Genomic DNA, 26717 nt, shown 5'->3' with positions numbered 1-26717 from the left:
ATCTAAATTTTGAATTTTTGTACTTGTTCAATTAAATCGTCATAGTATTCTTTTAAGCTTATATCTTCCGCAATCAAGTTGGAACTCTTTCTATTATTGCTGGTCCAAAATGACCAGAACCCACCTTTATTACTGTCTACTTGTGACTGATTTTCTTTTGTTGAGTCTGAAGCTGTTGGATTCAATCGCGACATCAAAAATCTTGATTGTGAATGATTGGTTTGAGTTACGACAATTCTTGGAATAACTTGGCGTTCAGAAATGTATTTTTCAATGATATCCCATGGAAGCTTTGGGTCTTTATTTTCTATCATAAAATCATTATCAGAAGGATGCAAGTTTAGCTTGTTTTGGTGGTGGCATTTGTAATATAATGTTAAGGTAAATCCAGTGTCAAGTATTAAAAATGAATCATTTGGAGCCAAATCAAAACAAGTTGAATCTAGTGGTAATCGAGTGATGCTATCTGTGGTGTTGATTAACACTGGCTCAATAACTTTTATTGAAAAAGGCATATTCATCTTTAAAAACCATGAATGATAATATGTAGTTTCATCTGGACTTGAATTGAAAATCTTGATTAAATCTGAATTCTTTCTTAAACTGTAAATTAAGGATGGCAACTCTTTGAATTTTTGATTCAATTCATACATTGTCTGTAAGCGGTAGTACGGGTTCGAAGATGCAGTGTGATTGTTTGTCACTGTGATCCCTCCAAAATAATGAAGTAGCTTGATTATTGTTCTATCAATAAGCTCCACTAATTCGTCAAAAGAGGAATAGCCAAGATTTGTGTCAATTTTGTTGATTAGCAACCTGGTTAATAAAATAGTCCAAACTCTTTGATCAAAACCTAGTGTGAACTTGTGCTCTTTCAAGATCATGCTTTGATGTTTCTGTTTTCCTGTGCTTGTTTTCACATAAGATAAAGTTGTTGGTTTACGAACGGTGGTAACTCTTGTAATCCATTTCTTTTTAACCACATCCCAAAACTTCAAGCTAAACTGAATAAAAACCTCAGATATGGAACCGTTGCTGAGATCTTCAGTTGATTTTGCAGACTCCATTTTGAAAAACAATGATAATGTGTCATTCTCTTTTAGTTCATTAAACTTCCATCGATTAGTAAAGACCTTTTTGGCATGTGGGGAATCAAATTCACCAAGCTCGTCGTCTATTTTAATGTGATATAAGTGGTTGTATTTAGAGGACTTGTGGTAGGAAGATGGTAGTGCATACCCTCCACTAAATATCAACTTTGATGTTTTTAACCCAATAGAAGTGGACACTTCCAAAACTGCTTTGTGATGACTCAAGCCAATAGCCTCTATGATCATATCTTTGATCTGATAAGAACCAAGTGTTTCAGTCAAGAAAAAAGAACCCATGGTATTGGTTATGAGTGGTTTCATTTCATATGCGCCTATCTGATCCAATGACCCAGCGTACAAGTTGACAGCCCATACTGGGGATGTCTGATCAATATTATACTGAGTAGTTTTGGAAGATGATGATTTCACAATTTCAATAGATTGAGCTATTGATTGACCATTTGCAATATAAGACAAAACGGTATAGAATTTTGATGCCTCTGGAAAAAATGGCGCTTCAAGATCATAAATATCTTTATGTGATCTGATTGAGGAGTTTCCATCCACTATTTTCCCGGGAAATTCTGTACATGCACCACTAGTAAAGAACAAAACTTTTCCAATAAAGTTTTTAAGTCCCGATTGAGAAAGCATGATGGAATAGACATAATGAGCAAGACCTGTTGATCTTGGGGGCTTGTGTTTTTCGGTGTATGTTGGCTTGATATTCAATATGTAATTGATAATTGAATCAATGTTATTCTCCGATAGCTCTATTAAATATTCATTTCTCAAAAGATCATTCAAGTCTAATTCTGGCAGTCTACCGGTCAAACCAAGTCTATTTAGTAACTGGTCAACGGCCAGTTTTTCAAATAACTTCCAGTATTTGTCACAATTAGAGATATCATTACTTGATATCTCGACTGTTTCCTTGGTATTAATTTTATGTAATTGAACTGATTTGTTAAAAGTCATTATCCCAATCATGCTCCCTAAAGGAATGTTCTTTATTGTTGACACTATTGAATCTAGCAATCTAGCCAAAGAATTTTCTTCTGAAGGTTGATATCTATCAATCACAAAATAATAAGTCAACGGGAAAGACATAGTTGTGTTCTCAATGATATCATGGGGCAACTCGTAATCAATTGTAGTGCTTGTTTCCCTCATTTCTATTGGCCAATCTTCGACTGTTGTTGCAATTTCCGGAATGTTTATTGACTCGGGTAAATAAGTTCTCTTTTGACAGAACGGACACCACCACATACCATTTTTCCTGTCCAACTTGATAAACGGATTCAAAACAGCTTGACAGGTTGTGCAAGAAATGGGCAAACTTTTGGTTTGAGGTGGCACATTGGAGCTGTTGAAGGGACTATAAATACACCCTAAAGGGGTTGACATTTGAGACTCTTCTAGCCTTGTGACAGGAAACACATTCCAGTTAAAATTCACAGAAGGGTGTGCTATTTCTTCTTGTTTCCGACTCATTTATTGCTGGTCGATCTTATCAGTAGGAAAAGTCGACATGGTGTTGAAGAAAAAAAAAAATGTGTTGCTCTTGTTTTTCCGCAACTGATAAGAGATCGGTTTTTTTGTAGGTTGTTTCTATTGAGTTTCAAAGAAAGCAGATTTGAACACATCTAGTTAGGTATTAAACATAAGGTTGCAAATCCACTGATTTGTTTTTACACCAAGGTGTCATTATTTGCCGAAACCGCTAAGAAACGGTGTTTGTTGTTGTATTAATCTAGGATTTCCATTCAGAGATTAGTTTCCGAAAGTCTGCACGGACACACCTTTTCGATAAGAAAGTGTGGCATTCATTAGGTGAGTGTTAGTTTAACTGGTATCTTAGAGCTATTTCACTTAGCAAATGCAATTATTATTTCACTAAAATCAAGATCTCTGGTAATATTCCTAATAAATTATAAAAATTGCTAACCATTAAAAAGCCACATTCTAGACTGGCTTACTAATCTCCAAGAAATTTATTACCTCCTAATGGTCTTTCTTAATGAGTTACAGGATAACTTCGTGATTAGTTTACCTAGTTTTGTGGAAGTGCCGTAAGTTGATGAAAAACTGTGGGTTATTTTAAGGTTTGCTTAATTTTTTGGGTGCTTTTTTTTTAGCAGCCACACTTTAATATAATTAAATCTGATTACATATAAATAGAACAACTGGTCCTAAGATTCAAGTTGAGTATTACACTTTTGTTAATTTAATAAGAATACATCTTAAACATCCTTTCTTTTATCAGCTTAATATGCCATCACGTTATACTAGACCATCTGAAGCTCTTGGTGGAGGCACCGAATACGTTAGTGACAGCAAAGGATTCGTTCTGATTGCTCCTAAATCTGCACAAAAGATAAACATCGAATCTTCTGCTTATCTCCCAACTTGGGACAGAAATGAAAGTTACGAGCCATATGAATTTTTAGAGTTCCATGACCCTGCTTTAAGAGCCAATAAAGATTTGCCAAACTTGTTTCCAAAAGATGGTGATTATACAACTTCCAACATCTCCCCTAAATTAGGTACAGAGATTAAGGGAATACAGTTGTCCCAGCTTAATGATGCTGCCAAAGATGAGGTTGCTTTACTTGCTGCTCAAAGAGGAGTTTTGGTGTTTAGAGATCAGGACTTTATTGACAAAGGTCCAGAGTTTGTAACAAAGTACGTTAGCCATTATGGTCCGTTGCATATTCACCCAACTAGTGGTGCTCCAAAGGGTCATCCTGATATTCATGTTGTTTTAAGTGGAGATACTAAGGAGTATCCGTTTGAAAAGAAAACCAATCTTGTTGTACTTCACTCAGATGTTTCTTACGAATTAAATCCAACGGCGCTTTCTTTTCTTGCTGCTACCAATATTCCTCAGTCTGGTGGAGGTGATACTGTTTTTGTTAATACTGTCGAGGCTTATGATCGTTTATCTCCATTGTTTAAAGAAAAATTGGAAGGATTGAAAGCTGTTCATAGTGCTGTTGAACAAGCCAATTTTGCTATTTTTAAAAAGGGTCATGTCAAGAGACATCCAGTTGAAAATGTGCATCCAATTGTTAGAACCACTCCTTTGGGACAGAAAGTTTTGTATGTTAATAATGGCTTTACGAGAAAAATTGAAGGGTTGAAAGAAGAGGAATCTTCCTACTTGTTGAACTTTTTACTTGACCATATTTGGAAAGGTCATGACTTTCAAATTAGAGCTCACTGGGAACCAAACACGGTGGTTATTTTCGACAATAGAGTTGTTGGTCACAGTGCAATTCTTGATTTTGATACTACTGATTCAAGATTGATCATCCGTGCTTCTGCCAGGGGCGAGAGACCAGTTTCTGATTTGAAGGATTTGAACAAGCCGGATGAGAATTTAGTTTACCATGGTGCAGAATACTTGGGAGACAGATTAGAAAACTTGAAAATTTAGCTGGTTTCTTTAATTTTAGTTAGTTTATTTTTTTTTTCTCGATATACTTATTTATATTCGTATCTTACGCTATGTTTAGCACCTTCAACGAATGCACAATTTTTCATATCTTTTTCTTCAAAATTGCCTTCCGGACTAATATCAAAGTCAAAAATATCCATTGGGATCCCCAAAGTAGTGCATGCATTGGGAACATCAACAATTCCAGCAATATGGCCCTCAATAGGTGCACTGGAAAGCAATAAGTAGATTTGATAGTCGTTGTAACCAAATTTTCTCAAGTACTCAATAGCTCTGATACAAGCTTGTCTGTAAGCTGTTGTTGCGCACAAATATTGTTGTTTCCCATCTTCATCTACAGAGAACCCTTCAAATGTCAAGTATCTAGAGGGTCCATAATGATTTTGAACGTCTCCCGGGATAAATATTGGACTTTTTAATGACAATTTTTCAATACCATTCTTAATTATAGATACTTTGATTGTTATTACTCCTGGCATCTCAATTGCTCCACAAAAGGAAATCTCGCCATCACCTTGTGAAAAATGCAAATCTCCAACTGAAAGTTTTGCCCCATTAACGTAAACTGGGAGAAAGCACTTAGAACCACGTGAAAGATTCTTAATATCGCAGTTTCCACCATTTTCTGGTCTTCCTGGTATGGTTCGAGCACCTTCTTTGGCAATTTTCAGGGCAAGAGTTCCTGTAGCACTACCAGCATGAGAATTAGTTTCTAATGGGCCATTTGCAACATTGGTTTCATGTTGCTGTTGGATGTCGTTGATTAAACCTATCTCTCTAGAATTCCATTCCTCCAAGACCTCTGCAGATGGTGCAGTCCCCATTATTCCAGGATGAATCAATCCTGTAAATTTGACATGAGGAATGTGCCTTGATGTAGCGTGAATACCTTCTAAATCAAAAATGGCCTTTGCTGCCTCTGGGTAGAACTTGTCTAAAAATCCTCCTCCATTTTTTTTATGGAAAACACCACAGTACCCCCATGGTTGTCTTTCTAATGGTTGTACGTCTTTGATTTCGACAACCAAGGCATCACCTGGTTCGGCACCTTCAATATTGAATGGTCCAGACAAATAGTGGATTCTGCTTAAATCAACATTTAGGATGTCATCTGCAGTATCGTTATTTTTAATTTGATTTCCTGTCCAGTCGAGACACTCGATTTTCACTGTTTCACCTGGCTTGATTGTCTCTGCAAAAGGGATATCAGGGTGCCATCTGTTGTGAAGCTGTGGCTGTTGATCACCTGGTTTTGTAAGGTCTACTTTAGCAACGTAACGGATTGGTTCAATTGGCATTGTTGATACAAGGTTAAGAGTTATAAATAGAAAAAAAAAAAAAGAAAAACCAACACTTGCTTTAAGAATTCAAGGAAATAGTTGTTTATTTGCTCGAAATCATAAAGTGGAGAAAATAATTGATAGTGTTTACAGTTACTTCTGATAAGAAAAAAAAATATAGATAAGAGATAATGCATGGCAGATTCCGTAATAAACACATTTCTCAAATTTTCAAAAATCAATTGCCACTCCTGTTGTTGGAAGAGTTTAATGGCTCTGATATGTATTGATTGGACATGAGTTACATAGAGAATGGGGTATTTTTATAATTCTTTTATTTGTATAATACCAGGAATTGCACAATTTTAATACCATTTTAGAACAAAATTATTTCAAAAAAAAAAAACCTATACCATCCAAAGAATATCATTTAATTCACTCAATGTTTATAAGTATCATGTTTTAGAGATGAAGACACATATTTAATTATATACAACTGGAAAATGGAACATAAAAATATACTACTACATAAAAAAGTGGACAATCTACGTTGTCATAACAAGTCCGATGTAGTGTAGTGGCTATCACGGTTCGCTTTCATTTCCTTCTTAGGAGGAACAGAGCGCCGAGCAAACCGGGGTTCGATTCCCCGCATTGGAGTTTGTTTTTTTGTTAATTTTTGTTTTTACTTTTTAAACAGGTTATCAACCTTTCTATAGAGAAGAAGAATCATCTTCTTCTGGTTGGTATTTATTTATGGTTTTATGATTGTGGTATCACTTGGTCCGCGTTACACTGTAAGAAAATATGGCTGTATTTTTTGCGATGTGTTCTAGACAGTTTTTTTTTTCCATTCCAATTTTTTTTTTTTTTTCAACCATCTCATCACAACTATCTTTTTTGTTCATAGGCTATCCTGCTACATAATAATACATAATGGCACCAAGACAATCAAAAACTGCTAAAAGAAACAAAACACAGAATAAAACTAGAACGGTAGATTCTGAAGTGTTCTCAGACTCCGCTGCCAAAAACTTGTTAGCTGATCAACCAAAACTAACACCAAAGTCAAAAGTGAAAAAGATTTCAAAATTGGCACTTAAAAAACAGCAAGCAAAAATAAGGTTATACGGAGCTAAAAATGGAAAGGAATATAGAGAAGATCAGTTGGATATACCCACCTTGAACAAAGCAATTGTTCCAGGTGTTAAGGCTAAGCGTGGGAAAAAGGGTAAAAAGTTTGTTGATGACAACGACACTTTGACTTTGAATAGACTTGTCAAATCTATAAATGACAAATACGACCAAGTCAATGAAAGTAAATTGGAAAAATCAAGAAGATTAGAGGAGATACGAGACTTGAAAAGACAAGAGATTGAAAGAAAAGAACAACTAAAGAAGGACAAATTGGAAGGTAAGAAAGATGAACTTCGAAGTAAGGCTTCAGTGGCTCGTTCAAATAGAAGAAAAAATGCAAAGGCAAGAAGAGCTGAGGACGAATCTCAAGAAGATGAGTTACCAAAGAATAAAAAGAAAGTATCTTTTGTATAAATAACTACTATATACATGAAAAGGAAATAACAACATCTTAAAATATTGTTTAGAAATCTAATGTATGTCTTCGTCTACGAATTTGTTGTTTTCTTTTTCTATTGTACCAGTAACCATAAGCTATCCCAACAATGCTTCCCCCAAGATGAGCAGCATAATCAAACGTACCCCAACGTAAAACTGTCCCGGCAGCATTCCAAAGTGTAGTACCAAGGAACAACATCCAGGCGCCACCTGGAATTGGGATAAAGAACAACCCAACAGGTGAAGCAGGGAACAAAAAGGAAAATACACCGAAAACACTAAATATAGCACCTGATGCACCCAACGAAGCAACTGATAAAGATGACCCTAAAAACATAGGAATTGCCAAAGAAGCAAATGAAGAAATGACAGCCGAATTCAAGTACATGATTGTAAAGTTAGATACACCCAAAAATGCCACCAAAGTAGAGCCGAATGATTGTAATGCCAACATATTTATAAAAAAATGTGCAAAGCTTTGATGGGAGAAAGCAGAACCCAATAATGTCCAAGGTGATTGCAAGTTGTCTTTAAACAAAATTCCGTATTTCATAGTGAACCATTGTAATCGCGGAATCCGCCACATCAAAAATACGGCACCGTTAATACCAATAAGTGACCAAAGAAGTGATTGTGGGTTCCGTTTGAAGTAGGACAAAGGGGTGTAGGTAAACAAATATGGTGTTACTAAAGTTGTCCCCACACAAAATGCAATGGTGAACAATAACGGTTTCTTCAATTTATCCCAATTGGATCTGTTGTAAAACAGATTATATTGCTTCCAAGTACTGCTTCTTCTCAAAGGCGAATTTCTTGTTTGTTGGTACACAGTTTCCCTGATGTAGCCTCTGATCGGTATAAAGTTGGATTGTAATAATTGAATATTTGATCTGAATGAAGAAATCTTTTGTTGTCTCATATTCTTCAATGAGAGTGATAAAAGATTACCATTACTGAAGAAATGGTTCTTCAAGCATATATTGCTTGTTAGTTTGGTAAAGGGAAACATTAGTTATCTGTCTGTAAAAAAGAAAAGATGGTTGTAGAAAGTTCGTTTTTTTTTTTTTTTTTTCAGTTTCTATTATTACGTAGATTATTTTTTCTCTACGTAGAGTATTTTCTATTGCTTGCTAGTAAATGCAAACATTATGTTGTTTCAATAATACACCAAAATGCTTATCACTATAAAGTCCCAACTATATATCTACTGAAAATCTCTATCAAAGTCCTCTTCATCCTTTTCCTCCAAGTCAATTTTGCCCTTTCCTGCCAATCTCGCAGCAGCCAAGTTTTGAGTGGCAACTTGTTTCTTGACCTTCCTTGTCATTCTCTCAATTTCAGCTTCAGCATTTTCGGCATCTTGTTCAGCATATTGCATCACCAATCTTCTTCCAAGCAAATGCACCCCCTCTAATTGATTCATGGCAGTCTCTGCTTCTTTCATTAAATTAAACTCCACAAATGCAAACCCACGTGCACTTTGGTCAAATTTCTTTGGAACCCTAACAGACTTCAATTGACCAAAAGCACCAAATAACTCCAAAAGATCCTTTCTGGTGGCTTCAAATGGTAAGTTCTTGATAATGATTTTCGAAGATTTGCCAGATTTCTTGACTGAAGAAGCGGAGGCACCACTTCCTTGTTTGTGAGACAATTTCAACTGTAGTTTGTGGCCATCGAGAACATGTCCGTCAAGGGTAGAAATAGCAACATTTGCCTGCTCTTTTGTTCTAAACTCAACGAATCCAAAACCCATACTTAAAGTTTTGCCTGAATTTTTTGGATCCGGTTTTGTCTTTACTGTTGCAACCACAAACCCAGACAAAGGTTTGAAAAGATCAGATAAAGCTTGCACGGTGGTAGCAAAATTCAAGTTTTTCACGAAAACAGCAACAGTTGGGCCTTGTACCAGTTCGATATCGTCGTCCTGTTTAGATTCACCCAAAATTTCGTTAGCAGATATTTTAGCTTCAACAGCATGTTCGTTTTGCTGTTGCTCTGGAGCGGATGCAATTTCGTTGGTGGTTGGCTCACGAGTGAACAAGTCTTTTGGACCTTTTTCCAAATATAATATACTACTCTTGAATCTTTTGTATGCTAGTTTTGCGAAAGCTGCTCTGGCACTTGGTGCATCACGGAATTCTATGATAGCGATTGTACCTGCTGGTGGCATCAACATACGTTTCAACTGTCCATGAGCAGCAAATAGCTCCCCTATTTCGTCAATAGTTGTACCAAATGGAAAATTCTTTACTAGTATAATTTTGTCATCTCTCTCTTTTTTGTCAAACGATGTCAAGTCGACGCCTCTATCCTCAAAATACTTTCTAACGTCACCAATCACGTGGGCTTCAGCTAGAGCTTGTTTAACAGCAGAACTAGAATTCTCGGGATCTATCAATTGAGACTTTGTCACTCCCAATTTTGATGCAACAGATTCCAATACAGCATCACTATTCATGTAAAGTGAGTTCCAACTAAACTGAGATTTTGCTGCTTGTGATTTCTTTTTGAGCTCACGTTGTTTCTTCAATGGCAAATTCTTCAAGTCAAATTCATCTAACCGGTGATCTTTCTTTTGATCAGCGGGCAAGATATGCAATAACCGTCCTTGAAAAATTTGCTTGTCTAAAGATCGATATGCTCTTGTTGCATCATCTTTTTTCAGGAATTGCACATAAAGAAATCCCTTTGACTTCCCCGTCCTGGTATCTATAGCAATGTGGACTTCTTCAAGAGCCCCATATTGCGAAAACAACTTTCTGAAATCTTCTTCACTAGCTTCATAAGATATGTTTCTTATAAATAACCTTCCAGTTTCTTCAATTTTTTGAATTATTTGCTCCTCTGGTGTTAATTCGGATTCATTATCCGAGTGCTGTGTGACTGCGGTATCTTCGTTAACTTCTTTTTCTTCAGGCAGAATTTCCGGCAATTCACCATTTTCTTTAATTCGAGTACTTCTAGATTTAAGCCACTCCAAATCAGATATGTTCTCATTAGCTGCAAGATTTTCTCCAGATTCATTGTCAACTTTATTCTTTTCATTAGCTGGTAAGTCACCTAAACTGATCATCATTTCTTCTTCTTCTTCCTCACCTTCGTTTTCGCCACGTTTTTCACTGAGCTCTTTAAAATCATTGTACTCGTCGTCGCTTGCATCTTCCATGGTTTTGACAACTTCAATATCGGGTTTACCTATCAGAGAATCCTTGTTACCATTCAATGCATTCTCTAAATCCTGTACAGATGGTCCACCAGATCCATCTGCAATTGTATCATTAGCCCATGATTTAACTTGATGAGACGGTTTCATGACCTCCATATATTCTCTTAACTTTGGATTATTAGAAATTTCGTCATCTATCTCTGAGGTCGACTTGATCTTTTGTTTTTTGACCTGTGTTCTAAGTTCTTGTTCAAGAAGTCTTTCCTGTTCATCCTTAAGCCTTTGCTCATCTCTTTTTCTCTTTTCTTTGAATGAAAGAGGCACCGTTGGATCAGAGAATGTCTTTGCAAACTCGACGTCAATCCTAGCTGTATCAATAAATGATTTGTTGAAGTATTTAACTGCTCTTTCTGCTGCATCAGCCGATTTGTATCCAATAAATGCAAACTTTCTGGATTCACCATTCCTCTTCTTCATTAATTTAACATCGGTGACATCTCCTTGTTTGGAGAAAAATTCCCTAAGTTTCTCTTCCGTATAATACTTTGGAAGTCCCTTAACAATTAATCGTGACATTGTTGTATAATTAATTTGTGACAATAAAATTACTTATAGGGAGGTGAGATGAGCTGAAAAATAAATTTTAATGAGAAGATAAAAGAAAAATATTGTGGTTTACTATTTGTAGCACCAGCAAAGACCACACACACACAAAAAAAAAAAAGGAACGCCGCAACCAACTAATTAGAGTACTCACATTTTGAGAATCCTGTCAATCAACACAATGGAATTCATTGAGCATTTAGGAGTCAAGCTAGAAGAAGATGGCCAAGAAGTGAGATCGTTTGTAATATGGGTAAAAGGAATTTTATGTTTGTCAGCATTATTGATCTATATCATGATTTACCAGGTGGTTGCAATTTCATGCTCATTGGCGTCAATAGTATTTCCTGATTCAGCAAATTTAGTTCGAAACAAATGTGGCTACTTTTTCTGGGATTTTTCGTTATATTTAATGGTATGTTGAAAGGCAAATTTAAGCACGGTGTTGTTTAGACTCAATTTTATTTACATGTAGTGTGGATAAACTAACGTAAGAGTTCCAGCATTTGAATAAGGTAAAATTCAGACTATATGGCGACACTACCGATGCCAATCCCGCTGTGGTAGTAAGTAACCATGCATCTTTAGCGGACTGCTTTGTTATTCATTATTTATCACGTATGTCTATATTAGGGGACGATTATTCGCCCATTCGACAATGTGAGCAGTTTTCGCTTCCAATAATCAATTTCTTTTCATGGTTTCTAGTATGGAGGGTTCCCACAATCAAGATTTTGCTCCATATGCTAAAATCAGACGAAAACTGGGAACTAGAACTGAAATCGTTATCATTTGTCTTTTCAAGATTATTAAGAAGCAAATTCTCAGAATGGGTTGTATTGTTTCCTGAAGTAAATATTTGGACTACTAATGGAGCAACGTTACAGGGACAAGTAAGCCATAAGTACTTTTTGCCCAAATTCAATCACTTATTGTATCCTCGATTCTCTGCGTTTTTCAACATTATATCCATACTTAACCAATCAAAGCCACATGCTTATTTAAACATGTACGACATAACCATCTTATACACTCGTAATGGCCATGGCGTAGCTTCAAGTCAATATAAACCTCCGACTTTGCTAGATATATTTGCCAGTGCAGAGCCTATAACGGTCATTGTTTATGTAAAAATCCGTTCAGTGTCAAGAATCCCTACTAAAAGAAAAAAACTAGAAAAGTATTTAGAACATTTATGGATACACAAAGAGAAAATGATCTCACAATTGAAGGCTGAAAATGATACCCACATCCAATTACGTATATTGCAAGATGATTTTTCTGTAGCTCTGTAGTTTGCAATTGATTTTTTTTTTTTTTAGTTCTCTTGAATCCTACCTATAGGTAAACTATAAATTCTTGATTTACTACTTTCATCTCTTTGAATCCGGTAGAAATGATCAGTAAACCTATCTCCCTGTATGTGTGTCAAAAACTTCTCATCATGTGTGATGACAATCAACTGAAAGTTTGATTGCGATTTTCGGTATTCAATGATCCTGTTCAAGGCTGCAGCAAGTGCCTCGGCATTTTCTGCATCCAAGTTGGTGGTAGGCTCATCTAACGCAATCATCCCACAATTTGCACCAAAACATTCCGCTAACGCCAACCGAATCAAAATACTGGCTAATACTTTTTGACCAGCTGAGCATCTACCTCTCATATCCAATTCACTGGATTCCTTTACCATCACCACTCTGTAATTATATGATCTATTTCCTTTAGCTTGCAAATTGACATCACTTTTAATTGCAATTGTAGAAATATCTGATCCCTTATACGTTTGCGACCACAATTCATTTAAAATCCGATTGATTTCTTCCATCTTCATACTGTGGTATTTCATGATACCGTTGTCTAAAGCCTTTGAGTAAATCTGAATGTCGTTTGAAACCAATAAGTTGGTTTGAAGCTTGATCCATTCCTCATGATATGATTGATTTACATTCTTATATTCGGTTTCCAACTCTTTCTTCAAACTTGATATTTGATCTTTAATTTGTTTCACTTCTCCGATCTTACCAGCATGTTCAGCAGTTAATGACGACAACGCGTCTCGCAATTTTTTAGATTCTACTTGATATTCTTCTTTGCGAGATTGAGCGTCCTCTATGTCCATGGATCCAAGCTGTAACTCTGTCTCCTCTAATCTACTTAATTGACTTCGATAATCAATGTTGGCAAGAATATTGTGCTCTATCCGAGATGCATCCATTACTTCCTTCTCCAATAGCTTAATTTCTTGTGCGTATTCATCTATTTTGGTTTCTAAAGAAGCGCACTGTTGAGAAAGTTCTTTCATTTCTAGGGCATTTGCTTCATATTTCTCAGCTATGTTTGTGTCAAAATAAGTTACTGCATCGTTGAGTGATGTGAATGATGTAAGCAATTCGTGACTCAGTTCCACTTTTCTTTGCATTTCTTGTTCAACGTCACGAATACTGTTTTGAGTATCTTTTAATGCATCTAGTTTCATTTGTTTGTCAACGTGTAATGCATCTAAAGAGCTTTTAATTTTTTTCAACTTTTCTTCAGAGTCGCGGACTATATCTTCAGCCTCTGATATATTATTTTTGATGCCTGTTACTTCAGCAAGGGATCTTTCTAAATTACTGATCTGCAATTTTGTATCTTTAACTCTATTTTCTAGCTTCTGTAACTCCCGTTGTGCCTTGTATTTGCTTTCTGTATAATCATTTAAATTTTGTCTTGTCTTTTTGATCTTCATGTTTATTTCCTGTTGCTGCCTTTGCAATTCATCTACTGAAACTACCAGGCCTCCAAACCCACGTAAGTCTTCGTTCAATTCATCAAGCTGAAATTCAATATCCAGTACTTCCAAATTTATTCTAGTTGCATCAGATAAGGGTTTTTTCAACAGTGAAGCATTATCAATAGAGTGTTTAATTGCTTGTTGATCTTTTCTTTGTTGTTCTAATTCCTTTTCTATTTGGTTCGATTTATCAACCAACTCCTTTAATGTACATTCATAATTCTGAACATTGGCAAGACATTCTCTATAGTTAACCACTTCCAAGTTAATTGATTTCACATCCTCAAGTTCTTTCTTTATTTCTAATGATTGTTCGCGTATTTCTTGTATTTTGTGTTCATCAACACTTTGCTTCAAATCCTGAATAAATGCGCCAAGCCCTCCTTGTTCAAACAATCTCTTACAAAGCAAGCAACACTTGTTCTCCTCTGCAAACGATATGGCCGAGTTCTTGAAGTCTCGTGTTACTTCAGCACTGTTCACATCCTCCAGGACATTTCTATAACTATCTTCCAAGTCATTTACTACATTCTCATAGTCATTAATTTCATCTTCACTAATAACCTTGGTTATGCTTACTTTCAATGAATCAATTTTCAGGTTGTTTTCCTCTATGGTTTTCAAAATAGAGTCAATTGAGTTTTTGTTAATTTGCAATTCACTTTCCAAGGTCACTACTTTCTTTTGTTGTTCTTCTGATTTGATTTCCAAATTCGAAATTTTTTGCGATAAAAGTGACTCACCTACATCAACATCTAATTTTGAACCCAAAACCTCAAAATAATTGTTGTCTATATTGGCAAAAATCTTTGATAATTCTGCCTTTTTAGATTTAGCAGATTCTTCCAAAAACAAAACTTTTGATCTTAAATCCGATTGCTTATTGCTCGTGGACAACTTTTTGGCAAGTTCGTCGAGTTCAAATTCAAATTTTGATATTTCAGTATTACACTCCAGAATTTTTGCATCGAGTTTTCTGACTTCATTCAAATCCTTTTTCTCTTGCAACAATTTCATCGTGAGATCAAGATCATTTCTTTTTTCCTCCAACTCTACTTCATTATTACTCCCCACTTCTACTTTTCTTCTTAAAACCAGAAGCTTTTCGTTGTTAGTGTTTATTACACTGGTTGCATATTCTTGGTGTTGTTCTTCCCTTGATATCGAGTTAAGAACATCTTGAAGTGCACTTTGCCTTTCTGATTCTTTTCTCTTATTATCTACCAAAAGACTCTTTTGTTCGTTAAGCAAGGTATTGTGTCTTTTGTTCAACTCAGTTTGGAACATGGCAATATTTCGTACTCTGTCATTGCCAGTTTGCAAATTGAAAACTTTTGCATTTTTATCAACTAAATCAGACAATTTTTCCCAATTCAAATCATATTCCGCCTTCTTGGCTTTGAATGAACCATCCAATCTTATTAATTCATTGTACTGTTTAGTTTTATTCTTTAGTTTATCCAGCAATTTGGTACTTTGTAACTGGAGATCGTCAATCTTGTGACTCTTTTCTGTTGTCATTGCAGAGAAGTTTTCTTGCCTATTCATAAGCTCTGCGTCATTGTCAGGTAAAATTTCAATCGAAGCTTCTATCCGTTCAATTTGCTCTTCCAATGCCTGCTTCTTGGTTAACAAATTTTCATAGTCACTTAGAGTTCTTTGGAATTCTTGGTTTGTGGCAAATAATTCTTCGGCTTGCTTTTCTTTTTTCTCAATCTGAATATTAAGGTCGGTAATTTCCTCGGTGTATTTTTCAACAGACTCATTCATGTTATGTAATTTATCTTGAACTTTCTTTGCTCTCTCTTTATCGATTTTCAAATGGTTGACACTTTGCTCTATCAACTTGATGTCTGTTGCCATATCCTTTTTTATACTTTTGAAATTATCCAAAACTTTAGTAAACTTGGAAGCTTCAAAAATATCATCAAACTTCTTCTTCAATGCCGAAGGTTCACTCAATGGCCATAAACTTTCATCTTGATGACAGAAAATAACATTCTCTAAGATCGCAGGTGATGCACCCAAGTACACTGGAATCTGGGAATCTAATTCAGCATTCTTGGAAGAGACACTTATCTTATCGCCTTTTTCAATAATTGCCAATTGACCTTCCAAAGTTTTAAATGTGACAGTGGCTCCAGTGGCACTTTTAGTTGACTTCAGACTCGCTTGAACTGATCTAGTAGTAATCATTGATTTACCATTCACGTTTTTGAATGCCAATTTAATTTGTCCAGTTACAACAGTTCTAGAGCTTAAGCTTGGATCGTGCACAAATGCTCCTCCTTTTGAATTTGGAGGCAATGTCCCTGTCGTTGCATATTTCAAACATTCAATAACAGTTGTTTTACCACACCCGTTTTGACCACAAATCAATGTCAATGGAAACCCAAATTGAATTGTCTCGTCAGATTCCGGGTGAAATGCACGTATCCCTTTTATAGACAACTTATAGATACTAGACATTTTTGGTGGGAAATGCTGTAGTTTTGTCAGTGGAGGAGGGGAAGGTGTAGGAAGAGTAAAGAAAAATAGGTTTTCAGGGTGGATCATAGTGCGTTTAGTACACGAAAAAAAAAAAAAAAAAAAAAAAAAAAAAACTTAACCTAGCTGAACAGGAAATCTCAAACAATCAAGGTACATAGGTAATGAATCAAGATTTATTTCTATAAACTTAACAAAGCTCTATTTAATATGAGTTTTGGATAATTCTTCGGCGATTTCATCCACGTTATCATCTTTGTCTTCCAAAGAAATTCCAGCCAATTCTTCTTCTAATTGTTCCAAATCAAGGTCTTCCTCTAATGTATCGTCTTCTCCTTCGTCATCTTCATCATCCTCTTCTTCATCACTGTCAAGCTCTTCCAACTCGTCCAATTCGTCTATTTCACCATACCCTCTCTCTTCAAATATTCCATTGATCTTAGCGATGTGTTCGGAATCTTCTTCGAATCTATTACCATTCAATTCCAAAAACTTTAATTGTGGCAACTTACTGGCGATTGCATCTGCCAAAACTCTCAAACTGTCTGTTTCTAATTCATTATATTGCAACTTCAAGGTAATTAATTGTGGTTTCTCATCACCAACATGGAAGGCTTCGACCAATTTCAAAGAACCTTTGTTCTTCAACAAAGAATCGTTAAGATTCAACTCAACCAAAGATGGCCAGTTGGATAATGATTCTGCAATGTGGATAGCTCCTCTAGTGGTAATGGTATTGTCTTGCAAATCAAGCACTTTTAATTTCTTGTTGTTAGATAAACCTTGCTCAACTAATTTAGAAATACCAGCAGGTCTGATACCATTCTGATACAATCTAACCACTTCCAAATCCTTGTGGTTTCTTAATCCAACAGATAAATAGTTAACAGAACCGTTTTCTAATCTGTTTCTACCACAGATGAATGTTTTCAAAGAGTCCTTTCCTGCAGCTTTCTTTGCTTTGGCTAACTTGAATAAAGATCCTCCAATTCTTGATCCAGCAAATGGTCCCATACCATTGTTTGACAAAATCAAATGTTCAATGGAAACAGCCTTGGCCAAGTAAACTTCAATTGGATCAATAGTTTGTAAACCAAAAGCATTGTCACTTAAATTGATTAATTTTAAATTTGGCAATTTCAACAATGCTGGTAACAAATACTCTAAAGATTGAGGAATTTCAGTATTCAATCTACCAGTGTATAAGTCAGAAAAGTTGATTTCAACAATAGTGTCCTTATGTTTCAATAATGCCTCACTCAATGCTTTTGATGCTTCGATACCAATGGTGTTTCCTGAAAAATCAACCTTTTTGACATTTTTCTTTTCCGTCAATTCCTTGATATATGGTGTAATATCCGATTCCGAGTCAAACTTTAGTTGCTTGCCTGAAATGGAATAAGTGGTTTCTGGAGTAACTCCCAATTCAACTTCTACTGATGCCATTTTTTTTGTGGTTTCAAAATCCAATGATTGGATGATTGTATACTTTTAAAGAAGGGAAACCGTAGTGATGTTTTTCTCATATGTTCTCTTCTTCTTTTTTTTTTATGTTAGTCGTGGTGATCTGCCCAAAAAAAAAAATAATCCCAAGAAAAAACAGGCAAACCAACATTTCACGAAAAATTTTCGACAATACATCAAGAGTTTTATTATCAAAGTCATTTCAAAGATAGAAAAATTACACAATGAACGTATCGGGAAGAATTCCACCACAAGGTGCCAAAGAAGAACAATCAACTTTTGAAAAAATCAAGAACTCCCCAGCTTTTACCATTGGTACTCAAGCTGCTTTATTTGGTCTTGGTGTCTTATTCATACAATCACCTTTGATGGATATGTTGGTCCCACAATTATAAGCAATCTACAAAGAGATTGAAACTGCTGGTTATTTCATGAGTTTATCTTATCCGTGTATATATTTAGGTGCAATATAAATTTGTTCATTAGAAAGTCAAGAAACGTGCTAGCATTATAGAGTAAATTGTATTTTCAAAAGGGAATATATAAGAAGAGTCGAGTTAAAGGTATGTTTAAAATTACTTCTAAATGTATTTCTTGGAACTTGGTAAAGTCTATATCATGTCAAAACACTGGAATTATTTGATCAGCTAGTTTGAACTCTCTATCGTAATGCTCAACCTCAAAGAAAGTAATGGACGAAATCAACTGCTACTTAGTACTAAGGAGTTGTGAGTTGGTCGTGCAAGTCCCTCTAACAATACAGTCACATTAGTCTTGATGTGCCGTACTTTGTTTATGGTTGAAGTTCTATCGCTCTTATTACATTGAGCAATGCGTTGTTTCAAATTATATCAATTGGTGGATTGGTATTGTTCGTAGTTTCATTTAAACATAGAAGCTGGATTTGTCGGTAGATTCTTCCTCAACAAATTTTGCAAAGTAAAAAGTCTGTACTTTATCTCTTACATTTCTGTTTATGACAGGGTAAATTACATCCTTCTCATTCAAAGCAGGGCAGTACCTGGACACAAAAAGGTTAAGACCATGGTGTGATTGTTTCAAAATAATACGAGTCTTTCTTTTTTTTACTTGAAATAGGGAGTGGCATTATGCATTTGCGGAAGTTCTAGAAACGGAGTTTTATATCCACACATTCTCTAATTTTTATGAAATGACCAATCAACTTTCACTTTTTTGCCCCTTTTTTTTCATTAACTAATCAACTTTATATAATTCAATTTACTTTGTGGGTTGGGGTCTAGAACCCTGAACACTCTTGTTAAAGACGTAGGCAGATTTGTTTTACAAGATTAATTGTTTCCTGTTGTAAATTTAATAGTAAAACTTTAGGGTTTGAAGAATTTTTCTTGGATGAATTGATCATCTGATTATAATTGCATTTACATATAAATGATTCACAAATTAAATCAGTAAAGAGATCTTCTTAGAGAGAATTGTATAAAATAATTAAGGGTAATTGAATTTATCTCAATTGTTTCGAGGTAAGCAGTTAATGTTTAATAAGAACCATCTTGGATTCAAATTACTATAATACAGAATACATCAAAAGCACTCCTTTCGCTTAGAATATCCAACCCAATCGGCCAATTGATTTTTTCCGAAAAATATATGGCTGGATAGTCAACATATCATTACATTTTTTCCGGTTTGATTTATTCATATTCTATTTATTCAAACTACAATTTACAAAGTTTTCATTGTTAATATACTCTATTTGCGCTTTATTTTGTCCGAAGAAAGACAAATGGAGCATCTGAATCATGAACAAACGTGGAAGCAAGCAACCAATGACTACAAAAGCCTACATAAACTTATTAAGGATTCCACTTCAATTGGAAGTTTTGCATTCAAATGTCAAGATGTTATTATTAACAAATCAACAGTGGATGAAGAGTATTATCAATCAGCGAAAAGATTCCTATTGATAATTAACTTATTGGGCATTTATACAGAAATACGACTTTTGATAATTGATGATTTGAAAAAGATCCCAAATTTTCATTTAAGTTATCATTCATTATCACCAGAAGAACAGAAAAATATGGTGAGTCAAGTCAAGTCGATTCAAAAATGGACATCATATTGTGGCATAAATATAAATTTGGCATTTCTATTAGAATTATCTGGATACATATTTACAAAGCAGTTTAAGTACAATTCACACGTATTATACCAGTTGTATAGAAAAGGAGAGAAAAATCGGCAGAGAAGAGTTGAATTTTTAGGATTGGAACAACAGCAATACCAACAACAACAGCAAAAACAGCATGCTGACAAAGACAAAAACTATCATACTTGAGTTGCCCTCTGATTTTTTTGAGTAAAGTTGAATGCTAATTTCAATCAATGGTCACATTAATTGCCAATGTCGGAGTATTTTATTATTGACGTTTGTTTGGTTTCGTAATATCGACTTGTTGGGTTAAAAATAATAACATATGCGTTACTCATCCAGTAAGTTTCTTGATTTTCAAATTGTCAAAACCTTGAAAGAAGAAACCTCCCCGAGTAGAAATTAGAGTTTATGGGGTGATCTCGATGATATGGAATCGGCTAGACATGTTCGTAAATAGCTGCAAAAAAAAAAAAAAATAAAAAACAGGGAACAAGAACCACAAAGTTACTTGGATATTCGGCGTGCCACAGGAGCACTACTGAACTTAAAAGTGAAATCAATCGTATAAGTCAAATAAAGGAGTTATTCTTCCGGTTTAGACAATTGTAGCTATTGATCCTGTTCTACCATTGGTGGTCATTTTTACATATTGTTAATGATGAAGGTTGTATTGACAGAGATTACACCCTACTTTTTTTTCCTCAGTCTTGTTAGTTTGATCAATTCGCCACTACCAGTTCCATAAAAACGAAAAATTCATATGCAAATTGGAAAACAAACTATGGAAACTAATGAGGTCATCCAACTCCTACGTATTGCAAATCTAAATATGTACCGTTTCTAACATTGACGGTTGCAAAATTCATCTTAGTAATATTATTGCTATCAAAAATAAACAGCTGATTTATTTTAAAAGAGTTTTTGATCTCTTTCTCATCACCAAAAATTATTTTGTGGGGGTTCTTAAACGTAAAATGTACATTCGCGCTATCTGGCAGTTATCAAAGATCATACAATACCGGTAACTACTAACAACTCTCACTTTGAAGTGAAAAATATTTTTCAGGGGTGGCAACGGATAATAATCAAGATTTTCTTTTCCTGAATCAGGCCACAAATATTGCTGATGGGATGTTAGAAAACACAACACTATAGTAGTCAATCGATTATGAACTTTTATTTATTGTTCTTGTATTGTTTCAACGTGGCTATTGAGGGGACAAGGATTCAGTTTATCCCTTTCTCCTTCTCACCCTTTCTTTATCCTCGAAATCGGCACTAAAATTAGTGTTTTATCAGTGTTTTGATAATGATATTTCTACCAAAGATCATAGAGAACCAGAGTAAAACTACAGTAACATTAACTTTATTTTACGGAGTTCAAATTAAGGTAAAAAAAATAGTTTTTCAACTTTGTATATTATCAAATTTTGAAAGATGTTTGATGTCACGTGTATAAATTGGACCTCGGTTGCATGTGAACTTGAGCTCCTCGGTAGTAAATTTCATAACAACGGATTTTGTTATTCTAATTTTTATTTTTATTTTTCTCTTTCTTTCTCTTTGCGGAATGGGAGAATTTTATCGCAGTTTTTCCCCCACACTTTTTCTGTTTAATGGAGATAATTCCAACTGTTAGCGGAGTTACTACAAGAGTGGTAAAAAAAAATATAGTGCCATTTGTTTGTCAAATTATCTTCGGTGTAATTTTTTTTAATGATTAACCGAGCATAAAATAAGATTGCGTTCATAGGTGACTTAAACTGGCGTAGAAATTAACCTTAAATGCAAGAATCAAGAACACTGTCGGCTAGTGAAACTATGAAGTAATGATCATACAATTATATATAAAAAAAAAAGACTAGCTTCACTACCATTGATGGAAGAAACATATACATTGATTGAATACAATATGTTTTCGGTGTTGTTGTGTGAAATTTGTTTGTGGAGCAAAAGGCTTTTCTTTTTCTTTTTCTTTTTCTTTCACTCTCTAAATTGATTATTCCCCCGCGAATTATCAACTTGTGAATTTTATCTCTGCCTAATTCTTTTCTTTTTTTTTTTTTTTTTTTTTTTACTGTTCTAATTGTTCAAGAACCTCTTCTTGTGATAAAATAAATATATAAAATCAACACCATTTTTCCCACTTTGCTAAATTTCCAACTCTTATTTGGTTTTTTCTTTCCTTTTTTTTTTTTCTTAATATATATTCATTTTATTTGATAAATCAATTTTGATTCATATCTATTTATTTCGTTCATTAACATTTCACATATTACATATTAAGAAAACGGAATAATGTCTTTCACAAAGAAAAATGTCAGTTTGGCACAAGGTCCAGACCCAAGAAGCTCAATCCAAACTGAAAGAGCCAACTCCAAATTTAACCCTGAAAAGATGAACTACTTTTTGGAAGGTTCTAAAGAGAGATCTGAATTGTTCAAAGGTTTGGCCCAACAAATGGAAAGAGACCCTGTCTTATTCACTGATGGTTCTTACTACGACTTAACCAAAGACCAACAAAGAGAATTAACCGCTGTGAAAATCAACAGATTAGCTAGATACAGAGAAACTGACTCTATTGACACATTCAACAAGCGATTATCATTGGTTGGTGTTTTCGACCCACAAGTCGGTACCAGAATTGGTGTTAACTTGGGTTTATTCCTTTCTTGTATTAGAGGTAACGGTACTGCTGAACAATTAAAATACTGGGCTTTTGATAAGGAAACTTCTAATATCAAAGGTATTTACGGTTGTTTTGGTATGACTGAATTGGCCCACGGTTCCAATGTTGCTGGTTTAGAAACCACTGCTACTTTTGACAAAGAAAATGATGAATTTGTTATTAATACTCCACACGTTGGTGCCACCAAATGGTGGATTGGTGGTGCTGCCCACTCTGCTACTCATTGTTCTGTTTATGCCAGATTAATTGTTGATGGTGAAGATTATGGTGTCAAAACTTTTGTTGTCCCATTGAGAGACTCCAACCACGACCTTATGCCAGGTGTCACTGTTGGTGATATTGGTGCCAAGATGGGTAGAGACGGTATTGACAATGGTTGGATTCAATTCTCCAATGTCAGAATCCCAAGATTCTTTATGTTGCAAAAGTTCTGTAAAGTTTCTGCTGACGGTGAAGTTGTCTTGCCTCCATTAGAACAATTGTCGTATTCTGCTTTATTAGGTGGTAGAGTTATGATGGTTTTGGACTCCTATAGAATGTTAGCAAGAATGTCCACCATTGCCTTGAGATATGCTATTGGTAGAAGACAATTCAAAGGTGACAATGTTGACCAAAATGATCCAAATGCTTTGGAAACTCAATTAATAGATTACCCATTACACCAAAAGAGATTATTCCCATACTTGGCTGCTGCTTATGTTATTTCTGCTGGTGCCCTTAAAATTGAACATACTATTGAAACCACTTTGGAAGAATTGGATCAAGCTGTCGCCAAAGGAGATCAACGTGCCATTTTCAAATCTATTGATGACATGAAATCCTTGTTTGTTGATTCAGGTTCATTGAAATCTACTGCTACTTGGTTGGCAGCTGAAGCTATTGACCAATGTAGACAAGCTTGTGGTGGTCACGGTTACTCGTCATACAATGGTTTCGGTAAAGCTTACAATGACTGGGTTGTCCAATGTACTTGGGAAGGTGACAACAATGTCTTGGGTATGAGTGTTGGTAAACCAATTGTCAGAGAAGTTATCAATCTTGAGGATAAAGGCAAGAAAGTTAGAGGCTCTACTGCTTTCTTGAATCAATTAAAAGAATACACTGGTTCCAACAGTTCGAAGGTTGTGTTGGATAGTGTTGCTGACTTGGATGATGTCAACAAGGTTATCAAGGCCATTGAAGTTGCTATCATCAGATTAGCCCAAGAAGCTGCAACTACTGTCAGAAAGGAATCTTTGGATTTCGTTGGTGCTGAGTTGGTTCAACTTTCTAAATTGAAAGCTCACCATTACCTGTTGACTGAATACGTTAGAAGAGTTAACGAATTCGACCAAAAAGATTTGGTTCCATATTTGCTCACCATTGCTAAATTATACGGTGCTACTGTTGTTTTGGACAAGTTTGCTGGTGTTTTCTTAACTTTCAATGTTGCTTCTACTAAAGCCATCACTGACTTGGCTTCTGTTCAAATTCCAAAATTATGTGCTGAAGTTAGACCAAACGTTGTTGCTTACACTGATTCCTTCCAACAATCCGATATGATTGTCAACTCTGCTATTGGTAGATATGATGGTGATATCTATGAAAATTACTTTGACTTGGTCAAGGCCCAAAACCCACCATCAAAGACTAAAGCTCCATACTCTGCTGCTTTAGAAGCTATGTTGAACAGACCATCTTTGGAAGCCAGAGAAAGATTTGAAAAGACTGATGAAACTGCTGAAATTTTATCCAAATAAATTGAATGAAAGAAATAAACTCGGGCATATTAATTGTACTCTTTTGATAAGAGTTGATTATTGAAATATCTTACTATATGATGGTTTTACTATATATACATATATTTTTTCATCTGTTTATAATGTTATGTAAGTTAATGAAAAATGTACAAAATAAAAAAAATTGATATAATTGTTTTGAAGAAAGTAACGAACTATGTAATTTACCCATTTTCTAGCCTAATTATCAATCAAGTCTCAATCTCAGATTGAAAACAATCATTGAAAAATTGAGTGAGATATTGCAGATTGAAATATTTCACCACCGATTTTAACGAATATGCTACCAACTTGCCACCTCTCCATAGTTAATATTACAGATATCATTAAAATAATCAGTTTTCATCCCTACATAATGTTATTACTTCCACATGATGGGTAGAGTCCAGAAGTATCATAAGATCAATAGAAAAACAAAAAAACAAGTATACCACACCCAGTATTCAAGAAACATTAATATTTCCCAAATCCTAGGGTATTCACCACAAAAAAAAATGTTGTGATAAATGTAATGCAAGCACAAAGACATATATATTCACGGTTAAAGACGAATATGAACTAAAGGGTTAAAACGGAATAAGATGAATTATTAATATAATATTATTAGGCGAGAAAATAGATTGTACAGAAAGATACTTACTAATATCCTCGGGTACTTCACCTTAAAGGCCCAGGATAGCTCATCATTGAAGAGTGTGTTAGAAAGAGGAAGGGGATTATAAATACTGTGGAATTCCCTTTAGAGACTAACCACTAACTACTAAAACTAGATTTACTTGCTCAACTTAAGCAACTAATCAACCAACTACTGAATTAATATAATCAGTATATACTATCAAGTTAATAGTCTATACAACACTTTTCCATCACTTTATTACTATCGTTCTAATGTTGTACTCTACTATAGTTACCTACTACTACTACTATTGGTAATGACTTACTGCTACTTCTTAAACTATAATCACGACTGTTTCCGCTGAGACGGATATACATTTACAGAATGCAAGTGTGGAAGAAATTGCAAGTTTTGTAAAAGAGAGCTTTTGTTTACACCAGCCCAATGAAAGAGCATCATTAGATTACGATAAAAGTTTTAGACTGAAAACAAGATCAAGTGTATCAAGTTTGGGCCGTGGTAAGATGGACGACTTTGATTACAGACAGTTATCAGATTTGTTGGAAAAATTGATGACAGTATTGAGTCACAACTTGCAAACTGCCGAACCATTGGAAATATCTTTACAAACTTTGATATTGAACGCATGGAGATATTATAATAATTATATCAGGTTTTATGTGCTAAGTGTATTTCAACCATTGCAAACGCACTTGAATGAACTATATATGAGAAAACAGAGTGGAACCAAAATTACTAGAATAGATGACCTTTTACTTGTATCTTTTCGCAAGGTTTTTATTACTGAACAGGGAATTGGAAGTGGGAATAGAGAGCCATCTCAATTTTTAGGGAATACTGAGAGTGATGAGTTAACTGGTAATGAATTGTTTACTTCTACTTTGGCTGTGTTGTCGAGTATATCATAGAAGTGACTGTTTTATAATGAAGAGATTAATGACTAATATTATTACATTATTTACTTCACTAAACAAACATGATTGACTACTCCAGTTGTCAAATAACGGGCATGAGACAAACTAATGAATGCTTTATTATCATCACCAGTATTTGGAAATATGCACTTACAAGAATAAGAATGGACATCTTTTGTGGTGAATTATTGTATAGCAAGAGGTAGTTGATTGCTGTTTTGTCAGTACAGTATCTTCCACATCTATGGACAGATGCTTGTTTGTTTCAAATGGTTGCAGATACCTTTGGCCTTCCTTGGATTCTTCAAACTAAATTGTGAATGATATTGCAATACACCATACGTTAAAAGACATACATATTTTTGTATGTCTTATTTGTGGGTGATATGAAATTCATTGCAGCTTTGGCGGTAATTTATACACTAAAGAGAATAAGTGTTGTTCATATGACCATGTTAGTTCAACAGCCGGTCTGAAATGTTCAAGGGCTCATTGTTTCTATTCAGACGACATGACTCTAGTGTTATAGAATCACTAGATACCTGTCATAGTTCTGACTATTACTACTACTGCTAAACTTCACTTTTCTAAATCTTGTATGATCAGTTCATTTTGTTTTATTGTGCTTTCTAAACAAGAAAAGCATTGTAATCTGCTTCA

At 34.9% G+C, this 26717-nt stretch overlaps 12 protein-coding genes, 1 non-coding gene and 1 pseudogene across 13 annotated transcripts, besides 2 other annotated features; 8 read left to right on the top strand and 6 right to left on the bottom strand. All coding sequences in view use genetic code 12, as the record gives it.

Moving 5' to 3' along the window:
• Positions 1-2: 2 nt before the first annotated feature.
• CD36_82060 (GTPase activating protein, putative) lies at positions 3-2585 on the bottom strand (the record flags this gene model as incomplete). Its single annotated transcript, XM_002419100.1, has 1 exon — positions 3-2585. One exon carries the CDS (start codon positions 2583-2585, stop codon positions 3-5), a length of 2583 nt encoding a protein of 860 aa, XP_002419145.1.
• Positions 2586-3363: 778 nt separating this feature from the next.
• On the top strand, positions 3364-4530 carry CD36_82050 (alpha-ketoglutarate-dependent sulfonate dioxygenase, putative; the record flags this gene model as incomplete). The annotated part of the gene is made up of 1 exon (XM_002419099.1): positions 3364-4530. One exon carries the CDS (start codon positions 3364-3366, stop codon positions 4528-4530), a length of 1167 nt encoding a protein of 388 aa, XP_002419144.1.
• Positions 4531-4577: 47 nt separating this feature from the next.
• On the bottom strand, positions 4578-5849 carry CD36_82040 (formamidase, putative; the record flags this gene model as incomplete). The annotated part of the gene is made up of 1 exon (XM_002419098.1): positions 4578-5849. The coding sequence occupies one exon, from the start codon at positions 5847-5849 to the stop codon at positions 4578-4580; it is 1272 nt and encodes a 423-aa protein (XP_002419143.1).
• Positions 5850-6394: 545 nt separating this feature from the next.
• On the top strand, positions 6395-6491 carry tRNA-Glu (TTC). Its single transcript has one exon. It is a non-coding gene; the product is annotated as a tRNA-Glu (tRNA).
• A 276-nt stretch (positions 6492-6767) lies between these two features.
• Positions 6768-7382, top strand: CD36_82030 (RNA-binding protein, putative; the record flags this gene model as incomplete). The annotated part of the gene is made up of 1 exon (XM_002419097.1): positions 6768-7382. The coding sequence occupies one exon, from the start codon at positions 6768-6770 to the stop codon at positions 7380-7382; it is 615 nt and encodes a 204-aa protein (XP_002419142.1).
• Positions 7383-7431: 49 nt separating this feature from the next.
• Positions 7432-8415, bottom strand: CD36_82020 (serine protease, putative; the record flags this gene model as incomplete). The annotated part of the gene is made up of 1 exon (XM_002419096.1): positions 7432-8415. One exon carries the CDS (start codon positions 8413-8415, stop codon positions 7432-7434), a length of 984 nt encoding a protein of 327 aa, XP_002419141.1.
• A 195-nt stretch (positions 8416-8610) lies between these two features.
• On the bottom strand, positions 8611-11151 carry CD36_82010 (multiple RNA-binding domain-containing protein, putative; the record flags this gene model as incomplete). The annotated part of the gene is made up of 1 exon (XM_002419095.1): positions 8611-11151. The coding sequence occupies one exon, from the start codon at positions 11149-11151 to the stop codon at positions 8611-8613; it is 2541 nt and encodes an 846-aa protein (XP_002419140.1).
• A 647-nt stretch (positions 11152-11798) lies between these two features.
• On the top strand, positions 11799-12473 carry MUM3 (protein mum3 (muddled meiosis protein 3) homologue, putative; the record flags this gene model as incomplete). Its single annotated transcript, XM_002419094.1, has 1 exon — positions 11799-12473. One exon carries the CDS (start codon positions 11799-11801, stop codon positions 12471-12473), a length of 675 nt encoding a protein of 224 aa, XP_002419139.1.
• Positions 12474-12496: 23 nt separating this feature from the next.
• CD36_81990 (DNA repair protein Rad50 homologue, putative) lies at positions 12497-16420 on the bottom strand (the record flags this gene model as incomplete). The annotated part of the gene is made up of 1 exon (XM_002419093.1): positions 12497-16420. The coding sequence occupies one exon, from the start codon at positions 16418-16420 to the stop codon at positions 12497-12499; it is 3924 nt and encodes a 1307-aa protein (XP_002419138.1).
• Positions 16421-16639: 219 nt separating this feature from the next.
• Positions 16640-17884, bottom strand: CD36_81980 (GTPase activating protein, putative; the record flags this gene model as incomplete). Its single annotated transcript, XM_002419092.1, has 1 exon — positions 16640-17884. The coding sequence occupies one exon, from the start codon at positions 17882-17884 to the stop codon at positions 16640-16642; it is 1245 nt and encodes a 414-aa protein (XP_002419137.1).
• A 242-nt stretch (positions 17885-18126) lies between these two features.
• CD36_81970 (mitochondrial import receptor subunit, putative) lies at positions 18127-18297 on the top strand (the record flags this gene model as incomplete). The annotated part of the gene is made up of 1 exon (XM_002419091.1): positions 18127-18297. One exon carries the CDS (start codon positions 18127-18129, stop codon positions 18295-18297), a length of 171 nt encoding a protein of 56 aa, XP_002419136.1.
• Positions 18298-19667: 1370 nt separating this feature from the next.
• Positions 19668-20222, top strand: CD36_81960 (conserved hypothetical protein; the record flags this gene model as incomplete). The annotated part of the gene is made up of 1 exon (XM_002419090.1): positions 19668-20222. One exon carries the CDS (start codon positions 19668-19670, stop codon positions 20220-20222), a length of 555 nt encoding a protein of 184 aa, XP_002419135.1.
• A 2115-nt stretch (positions 20223-22337) lies between these two features.
• Positions 22338-24467, top strand: POX1 (fatty-acyl coenzyme A oxidase, putative; the record flags this gene model as incomplete). The annotated part of the gene is made up of 1 exon (XM_002419089.1): positions 22338-24467. The coding sequence occupies one exon, from the start codon at positions 22338-22340 to the stop codon at positions 24465-24467; it is 2130 nt and encodes a 709-aa protein (XP_002419134.1).
• Positions 24468-25001: 534 nt separating this feature from the next.
• Positions 25002-25504: a mobile genetic element.
• Position 25505: 1 nt separating this feature from the next.
• CD36_81940 lies at positions 25506-26051 on the top strand (annotated as a pseudogene).
• Positions 25506-26051: a sequence feature (appears to be (imperfectly) repeated on other side of the MRS - Cd36_81870;~truncated pseudogene: consists of only C-terminal third of CDS (aa336-516)).
• Positions 26052-26717: the final 666 nt, after the last annotated feature.

This window comes from Candida dubliniensis, chromosome 3 (assembly GCF_000026945.1).
Source record: "Candida dubliniensis CD36 chromosome 3, complete sequence".
Lineage (NCBI taxonomy): Eukaryota > Fungi > Ascomycota > Pichiomycetes > Serinales > Debaryomycetaceae > Candida > Candida dubliniensis.
Note: the sequence above shows the minus strand (reverse complement) of the source record. Positions and strands in the feature narration are given on the sequence as shown.